The sequence below is a fragment of the Acipenser ruthenus genome, chromosome 3 (assembly GCF_902713425.1).
Source record: "Acipenser ruthenus chromosome 3, fAciRut3.2 maternal haplotype, whole genome shotgun sequence".
Lineage (NCBI taxonomy): Eukaryota > Metazoa > Chordata > Actinopteri > Acipenseriformes > Acipenseridae > Acipenser > Acipenser ruthenus.
The window spans coordinates 40,067,731-40,077,385 of record NC_081191.1 but is presented as its reverse complement, the minus strand read 5'-3'; the positions used below and the strand labels follow the sequence as shown (position 1 = coordinate 40,077,385).

At 35.7% G+C, this 9,655-nt stretch overlaps 1 protein-coding gene across 2 annotated transcripts in view; it reads right to left on the bottom strand.

The window, feature by feature from the left end:
* Positions 1 to 5,688: 5,688 nt before the first annotated feature.
* LOC117394759 (golgin subfamily A member 4-like) overlaps positions 5,689 to 9,655 on the bottom strand; it is a 92,057-nt gene continuing 88,090 nt past the window's right edge. For both annotated transcript variants that reach the window (XM_033993292.3, XM_059012926.1), the window contains one exon: positions 5,689 to 6,382. Coding sequence is in view for 1 of the 2 variants with exons in the window: in XM_059012926.1 (XP_058868909.1) it covers positions 6,368 to 6,382 (15 nt within the window). In the remaining variant the exon portion in view is untranslated. The remainder of the gene's footprint in view (positions 6,383 to 9,655) is intronic.

The following is a 9,655-nucleotide window of genomic DNA, read 5'->3' as shown; positions in this document are numbered from 1 at the left end:
CTGAAGATGATGAAAACCGTGCCCTATTGCTTTTGGCAATTCGTATCCCCTACACAGCCAGCAGGGAGGGGGGGTTTCATTGAGACTAGAATCCCGTTACAGGCATCAAATTCAAGAATCAGCATAATGTGAACATAAGCGCCCTCTACGGGTTCACATGGTCGCCAGCAGAGAAGACACACACCACTGTAATATATACTGTATAGTTTTCTGATTCCATTATGATTATCTTTCTAGTGTACGTCTGCCGGCTTTTTTTTTTTTTTTCCCCGCCACAAATATGGTTCTACAGTACTATTATATGATACTGTGTTTTGCAGTAAACCCTTTACGGGTTTGTGGAGCAATACCTTACATAATTGTCATCTATGAATTTGTATTAAGTTAAAATTGGTATTTGGGTAACAGTTACACTGGGAATTATTGAGAATTTGTAGTGACTGTTAAAAAATGATTAACTACAATGCTACAACAATCACAGAGAATGTGGGCTCCCGGATAGCATGTTACTAAATATCTTGATATTCTTGAATAGATAAACAACTCTCAACACTTTTGTTTAATCTAATAAATGCAAGTGGTTTTAATAAAGATTTGCTCCAAACAACATGTGGGCCAACGATTCAATCCAGGGAAGCTTAGATGGAAGCGGCCCTAACAAGCATGTTTTCCAAACAATTTGCGAGTGGTTGGCTTAAACTGGATTTTACAGCATGCCAGTCCAGTGTACAGACAGATTAAAAGCAGATGAAAGTGTGGTCATGTGAACGCTTCCAGGGCATTGTGTATTTGCTTCTGTCACCCAGGTCGACCCTGCTTCTTCAAAAAGCAGTGTGAAAATGCTTAGCTGACCCACATGACACCGGGTCGTGACCCGGGTAGGGTCCAACCTGGCTAAAGCATGCTAGTGTGAAAGGTGGCTTTAGACCCGTAGTTCTACCACAGGTCCTGCGTATTTAAATGCTTGTGAGTTCACCTATGGCAGTGCCTGGCGTAGGGTACATAGGAAGCAGTGAAAACTGAGCAATGAAAAAAAGATTGAAACAGTTTAGCTATGTTAATGCAAATTTGACTATGAATGTAGTTCTTGACATGCATGTGAATGAAAGAGCTGAAGATCAAGACTTGAGTAGGACAGAGTTCAGCAACTCCAGTGATGAGGTGCATCCAGAAAACTACCCACAGATTTTACCAGAACAGGAGGAGCTGCAGCTGGCAGGAATACTGCTGCTACTGAGCCTGCTGGTCAGTGCAGGGAGGAAAGAAAGAAGACCCAGTATAGTGAGGGAGTCAGTTGGGGAAGCCTCATGTAAACAGGAAGCATCAGTTTCTCTGGAAAGAACACAAGTAGGTTAACCAGCAGGTCTGTTTTATGTTAACCATGTGATCCACTTGTCAGTAACATATACATTGTGGCTGTATTTATTTATGTGGACAACATCAATGTTAACAGACGTACATGGATTAAAAAAACAAAACAAAACTGTTATACATTGTATGACATTGAAAAGCCACATCTGGTGTAATAAATAAAGCCAACGTAAACCTTAAAAGCATGTTTAACACCTACTTGAAACATAAACAACCTCATAAAATGTGGTATTTCTTACATTCACTGGGTGCTGTAGATGGGGCAGGTTAATGGTTACACTTCAGTTTACCAGAGATGCATGTATGTTAGACATGATTCTAAAAATGTCCTCGACTGAAACAGAAAATGACATATTGTTTAGATAACTGATATTTCATACCCATATGAAATTGCTCATTTCTCAAGACTAAGACAGGTGTTTAGGACGGGTAGTCTTTGTATTGTTTATGCTATGTATAAACTGAACGTCTGTTAAAAAGGAAATTGTGGCATGCATCACTACAACAGAAAAACAAATGATAGTCAAATAAAAAAAAAAAAAGATTACACATCCACCCAGATAATGTCAGTGCAGATTCATTTCTCTTCATAAGTAAAATACCAATTGATTTCATTTTCTAGAATATAATACTGTATGTGTTTCCAGTCTTTCAGTATATAAATAGATGAGGAGTAATTGATAAACAGATTCACTCTATTAATGGACTGTAGCTGATTATTAAACAAGTGAATAATATGCTATTAAGTGCTCTTATTTGCCTTTCTAGTGACTGATGATTATTCGTTTGGATCCAGATTCTCCTTGGATCTTTGGCCTGTCTGGATACAATCACTTTGCCCATGACTTGCACACATGGCCACTAAGTTCACATGCTCCTCAAAACTTCAGTAGATGTGAACACTTGACTACTTGTATAATCTGAACTTTATTTAACTTTGGCCCCATATAAAAATAACATTGGTACAGCATGACAAACCAGTAAAGTGGGATGGTAGCGAGAAGCATGGCTGGTAAAGCATGGTAAAGTGTGTGCTAAAAAGTACACACAAATGTACCTTTTAAAAGTTTTACAAGAGTCCACATCTAGATGTACATGCACCACAGCAAAACATTTAATTGGTATGCATGCATTTTTGTTTGTTGTTAATAGCGGCATGAATATTATTGCATGTCTAGGATGTAGCTTCTACCAAGACAATGGCTGTAAATCTCCTGCAGCAAAGATATTTTACTGTATTCTAGTATCTGTTACCCTTACTTTATATATAAACCAGTGCAGGCACATACAGAGGGCACTCATAATCCCATAATAAGCACACAGTAAGTGAAAGACTATAGTCAAATGCAACCCTAAACATATACAGGAAGTTACGATTGAATAATACAATAAAGGTTTGATGGTTTCTTGTTACATGAACTCTCTACAGATATGTAAAAAACATGCGCTGAAAAACTATTACAAATATTTGTGTTTTGCGACATTATCTGACTGATGTAAAGACGATATAAACAAGTAAAGGATTTTATTTTTATTTTAACTTGCATGTTTTATTTTAACATAACTTTCATGACCCCTGGCACAATGATTGTAATAAGCACATTTACATTGTATTTTGCATCTGCTATCTAATCACTAATTAAATACATTACAAATAAACAAACAAATAAATCAAAAAAAGTTTGCTGAACGCTGGTACAAAATTTAGGCAGTTATCGTGTTCACAATGTAGTGTCAGACAGTTAAATAGTTACATTAAATGTGTAAAGTAAATTATACTTAACATAAGTCCTACTAGATACTGTACTTTATAGAACACTGATTCTATCCATGTAACACTTAATTATATTGTTATTTTATAATTATTCTGTATATATTCCTCATTGAAATGTATGTTGCTGTACAATTGATTACATTGTATATTACACACGACTGAGAAAAATCAACATACAAAAAGCTCTATTATTATTGTTATTAAGAAGAAGAAAGACTGACTACATGTGTCAAAATGTTATTAGCACTCCAGGTTATTCTCAGTTACATAATACACATTGAATACATAACCTCTATGTAATTATGTTCCGTATTTATTTTTCCCCATTATATTGTCAACATTACAAGTGTGTTGGGCATTCTGAAGAACAAAAAAATAACACCATATCTCAGATGATAGTGATGATTTGTTTGTACATTTTTAAAACAACAATTAAAAGGTTCCTAACTAGTTTCCTTTGGCTTTTTACTTCGGAAACTTTCAACTTCCAATGACAAGTAGTCTTTTATTTGTAAAACACCAAGTTAATATTATTTTTGTGTAGTTTATTTCATCAGTAACCAACATATAGCACCATGCAGCTGCCAATGCAACACTTGGGGCTAATAATATTTGCATTATATATGCAATTTAGCCAGAAACTATTGATAATGTAAAAAAAAATATTCATATTGTATTAAGAATATGAAGTTAAACTGGAAGTCCAGTGAAGGTAATAACATGCTTTATTATGTCATTATATTGTCAAGTTGAAACACTGATGAACCAAGACTCCCTGAGTTAAGTCAGTCCACTCTGAATGGCAAGTCAAAACCCCGGTCAGCAGAATTTCACAATTAGACAGATACAACAGGACACATCGGAGATAACAGTCTTCTGAGGAGTTCAGGATATTACACTGGCGAGGGCAACTGTTGTCTCCCGGTACAGTAGATTCACTACTTGTAGCTAGTATATATTGAACTGTTTGGTCAGTTAAGAAGTTAAAGTGGTGCTTCTGCTTATTCAATATGCCCAGCTTTCAGTGGAGGCCTTTGTGGCCTCCTTGTACATGAAAACAGCACTGTAGCTTCAATATAGTATATAGTGATCAGGTTTGTATTGCAGTTAGAAATTGGTAAACAGTTCATTTATTGTTATTAAACCTTTAAATCTTTAATTTACTGATTTACTTACTTTTCAAGCAAGATATTTTATCTGAACATCTACCGTAGTGTTCTGAAGTGGAGCTTCCTGATTGGTGGATAAATGTTCGGAAGTTTTTAATCTGGATATAACACAATGAGGACAATGAGTAAAGTGAAGTAAAACTGAATTACCTACACTATGTGTCCAATTAGAATCCCAACACCAAGGTTTGGGTTTTCTTACTCAGAATTGTGCCCAGAGATTCAAGATAAGAAGGCAGTATTCAGATAATGCCCACGATAGCAATTCGACAGCTAAAATTTCAGGGCTACTGTTTTTTGTGGACACTTTTTAGTTTGATCATAGAGACTCATGTCTGCCATTAATACTACACTATACAGACTTCCTGTGCATGTAATTTGAGGGTTTGTAACCTTCTCAATTAACATTGCTATCAATCATGATCAAGTTTCATGACCGGTCTCCTGTTTTTAAAAGTGTTTTGGGTACGCACATTAACACAGATTTAATTACTTTTATGATATCGAGAAGAAAATTATTTTGATGAGTGTTAGCATTGAAGTATGAATAATTTCATTCTTTTATGGAAAACTGGGTGCTGAATCTTTAGGAGGTACTAAGCTGCAATGTAATTGTAGGATATACACAGTATTCTGATAGCAGTATACATTTTGGGAAATTTGGGAAGGAGCTATGGCAAAAATTAAGTTTGATTAATATGTATACAAAAAATAAAGGGGGGGGAGGAGGGGGTTAGAATGAGGAATTGACAACAGCAGGTCAGAGTATTATCCGGTAATTCACGGTCTGCATTAAAAATAACATTCAAAACATTTTGAAATCAAAAACTCCTTATGAAATAAATGTAATCATTTTATATAAATACAAAAAGCAGAACGGCATGAGTGGTATGTGCATGTTATTCCCTTGCACATTTCAGAACAGCGGGAATTGGCAGTGGAGTTGTTATTTAACCATGGATCTCTTACACATCGCCTGTACAGATGCATTAACTCCACCAGAACAGGAACTATATGGCAGCCAAGTGAAATACTTCCATTTGCTGGCAACATGTTTGCTCAAAAGTTAAATTTTATTTAAATGTTTCCAGGCTTCTCTTTAATCTTTTATTCTTGCATCCACCCACCTCCCCCATCTTCACCGCTGCAGCATGGCCATGTTTTTAAAACAATATATTTTGTTCAACTTTGGATTTGAACGTGTTTTTCATGGGATAAATAAAACAATGTATGAATGTATGTGTTTGTCGGCAGACAACAATTTAAAACAAAATGTTTTTGTTTTTTTAAAACCTTTTTAATGAACTAATTTCCATGGATAAAAACTGTGGAAAACCAAATTAACAGGGTTGGCTTAAAGTAACACAAAACACGTTGTAAATAAAATTTTATTAACTCTTCACCAAATGTATTAACATTGCAACAGTCACAAGATGCCCTATGGTACAGATATGAACCAGTTATTTACAATTTACAGTAGAGTTTTTTTTTTTCTCCCAGAATATATTAAATACAAAAGCTATAGTAAACAAACAAAGTACTGCAATCCAGTGTCATTTTCAGCAGAAGCATGGGGAACCGATTGGAGCAGAGTAAAATTAACAAGCTGTACAAAGACAAGTAAAACGGAAGCATGAAATAACAGGATAAAAATTAACCATTGTGTGAAAAAATGTATATAATAATCTGTATTACTAATGGGAACTAGATCTTTTTCCCTCCAATTACAGACACCAATTCGTTATACAGAATCTCTGGCCCCAGATTTTCCACTATGGGCAAATTTCCCATGTGATTGCTGTACATTTACTATGTAGAGGGCAAATTTGTCTGCGATTTGCCAATAGTGGATATCAGGCCCTGGTCTTTTTGTACTGGGCTACAAGTAAATCCCAGGCTTCAGTTAAAAAGTGAAAATTTTATGGTATGTCAAACCAATCTAGTTCCCATTACCCTTTTCCAAAAGAAAAACTTAGAAGAAAAACTTTTTTAAATGTATCTGGCAGGATGCTGCAATTCCAACAGTGGCTGAATCATTTTGTCCTCAGGATGCTCATCGTAACCAAGTCTAAAATAATGAAATAATAAAGTTAGCTTAGATTCTTTTGTACAATACTTTATGAAACACAAAAACAAATGGCTGATCAAACACAGATGCATAATACAGAAAGGAACGCAATGCATGCAGTAAACATTGAAAAGGAAACCAAAAGAATGACACATTAAAACCTATTCATTTCATAATGAATAAAATAAAACACATTCGGCAGTCTGAGGTATCACTTTAATGGTACACATTTTAAAGAGTATATAAGGACCTTTTTATTTTATTGTGTTACATGTTCCCATGTGTTGCTACAACCTGTTTAAGTACGGTGTGTATATAATTATTATTATTATTATTTATTTTTTTAAAACATCTTGACCACTTTTTTTCACTTTTAAATTGCAGTGCTCTCTGGCTGTTTCTATTATAGCTCCAAGATGGCCTATCATGTATTTCTCTGAACTACATTTCCCATCATCCTCCTGCTCACTGGTAAATCCATCTCAGTTACATGTGTGATCAGGAGGATGATAGGAAATGTAGTTTGAGTGGTCCATGCAAGTCCATGTGAAGTCATCTTGGAGGCAGTAGAAAGCAATTTAAAAGTTTTAAAAAGTGGTCAAAATGTAAAGTAATTAAAACAATACAAACACCTTACTTACACAGTTGTAGTAACACATGGGAACATGTAACACAATAAAGCATTTAAATTAATACGACAACAAAAATGTTTAAAGACAGTAGTCAAGGCCCATTACAATAGAACAGCATTGTTTTCAAAAAAACTGTGAAGTAGGTTGGACACTTAATTTGTTTTAAATATTCACCAAGAAATAAACTGGTTTTGTTATTCAAGCACTGTAAGCCATAACCCCACTGATAGTTGCAGATAGTCTATCCTTGGTAAAGCATACATTAACAGTGATATCTTCTAATCAGTTTTAAAACAGTTGTGCACAGAATATGTCTAGTTAGTCCTGCAGCTCAGTTTATATAATTTTGTACACAGGGGTACTGCATACATAGGTATAGTGATATATGCTGTACTCTCCAGTACAGTTTTACAGCACTATTTTAACTAAACAGGAAAAATCTAAGCACATTAATAATTTAATTTAGAGTATGTATGCTGATGAGGAAATCGTTCAAGTCAAACTAGCGTGATTTCAAAATAAACACAGAGGAACCTCTAATGCAAGCCCCAGGGCTTGATTCAATTACTTTTCGAAAGGGCATTATAAAAGCACAGTATAACATGCCTTGTTAAAAGCTGGGTATGAAACAGAATGCAATGAAGGTCAAACTTCAAGACAAACTTTATTTAAAAAGTTATAAAAAAATGTTTGTTAAAATATTTAACAAAATAGTAAACTTCCGATATCCTATTATAATTGTTTTAGCTTTCAATGTGTTCCATCTGGAGTGAATCTGCTTTTGGTGGGGGGTAACTCTCTATTTACATGATTCTGGTCCAAACTATTTTATATAGCGCCTTTAAAAGCAATCATCTCAAAGCGCTTTACAGGAAAAACACAAAATCACAACAACAAAGAAACATGAGATAAAAACATTCACAAAAATGCCTTTCTAAAAAAGTATGTGTCTTTAAGCTAGATTGAAAAGCACTCAAAGTGTCTGAATCCCCGATTTCTTTAGGAATGATGTTCCAGAGTTTTGGGGCATAACAACAAAAGGCCCTGTCACCCATGGAGCGTAGACTAGCAGGAGGAACACACTACAGTCCTGAATCAGTTGAGCGAAGGTTGCGTGAGGGAGCGTAAACAGATAAAAGATCAGATAAGTACTGTGGATCCAAACCATGCAGAGCCTTAAAAGATAAGAAGAATTTTAAAATCAACTTGAAACCTGACAGGCAACTGTGCAAGGACTCCAAAACAGGAGTGATGTGATCACTTGCATGTGACCTAGTCAGGATTCTAGCTGCTGAGTTCTGAACATAGTGTAATTTGGTAAGTGTACTTTTAGGAGACGCCTGCGAGCAGGGCGTTACAATAATCTATCCGTGAGAAAAGCATGAACCAGTTTTTCAGATGTAGATGCAGAGAGCATAGGTCGCAGCCTAGCAATGTTTCTAAGGTAAAAAAATGATGCCTTAACAGTATTCTGCACATGAGGTTCAAAAGTTAATCCAGGATCAAAAATCACTCCCGAATTTTTCATTTTGGATCTAAACTCAAGCATGGTACCATCAACTGACAGGTTTACAGCATTAGTTTTACACAGGTGATCAAAAGTACCTAACAGCATAACCTCGGTCTTACAATTTAGATGCAAAAAATGTTGACATCCAATTCGTTATATCAGAAATGCAGTCAGAAAGCACAGAGGCAGCAACATCAATATCAGGTTTAGTGTGGACATAGATTTGAGTATCATCTGCGTAAAAATTTAAATTCAGGTCATGTAATCTGAGTATGTGACCAAGGGGAAACATATAAACACTAAATAGCAGAGGGCCCAGAATTGAGCCTTGTGGGACACCAGATGTTACCAACCCAACCTCTGAACTAAAACCGCCAAGAGAGATGAAATGTTGACACCCAGTTAGATAAGATTTAAACCATTTAAGAGGAGTGCCAGAGATGCCAAACAAACTCTCTAACCTGTCAAGTAGAATATCATGAATTACAGTGTCAAATGCAGCACTAAGATCCAGAAGAATTAAGACTGATAATGCACCTGAATCCGCTGCAATAAGAAGATTGTTAGTAACTTTAACAAGAGCAGTTTCAGTGCTGTGTAGTTGTCGAAAACCAGATTGCAAAGGTTCGTAGAGTTTGTTTGCAGTAAGGCGGCAATTTAATTGCAAAGTGACAGCACATTCTAATATTATAGCAAGATAGGGCAAATTTAAAATGGGCCGAAAATTTTTCCAAAGCCATGTTTGGTTGCTGGCAAGTTGCTGGCAACACGCCACAACTCAGGGAATCATTTATAATGTTTAACACCAGAGGGCTAAGAATCACAAAACAGGAACAAAAAAGAACAAAGGGAATAGGATCCAGTGAGCAGGAGGTGGGTTTCATTCGAAGGACAAGATCTGTGAGGGATGCAGAAGCAAGTGAGAGAGAAGACCCAACAAAACCATGAAAACTAAAAGCCTGTCTAGGAGCAGCATGAGAGGAGATGAGGATGTGTTGGTGAATGTTATCAATCTTAGTAATTTCGAGTAATTTAACAAATAATCCTTCCAAAAAACAAAACAAAAAAAAGCTTATTTCATTTAAAGCAGGGGTGTCAAACTCCAGTCCTCGAGGGCCGCAGGGTCTTCTG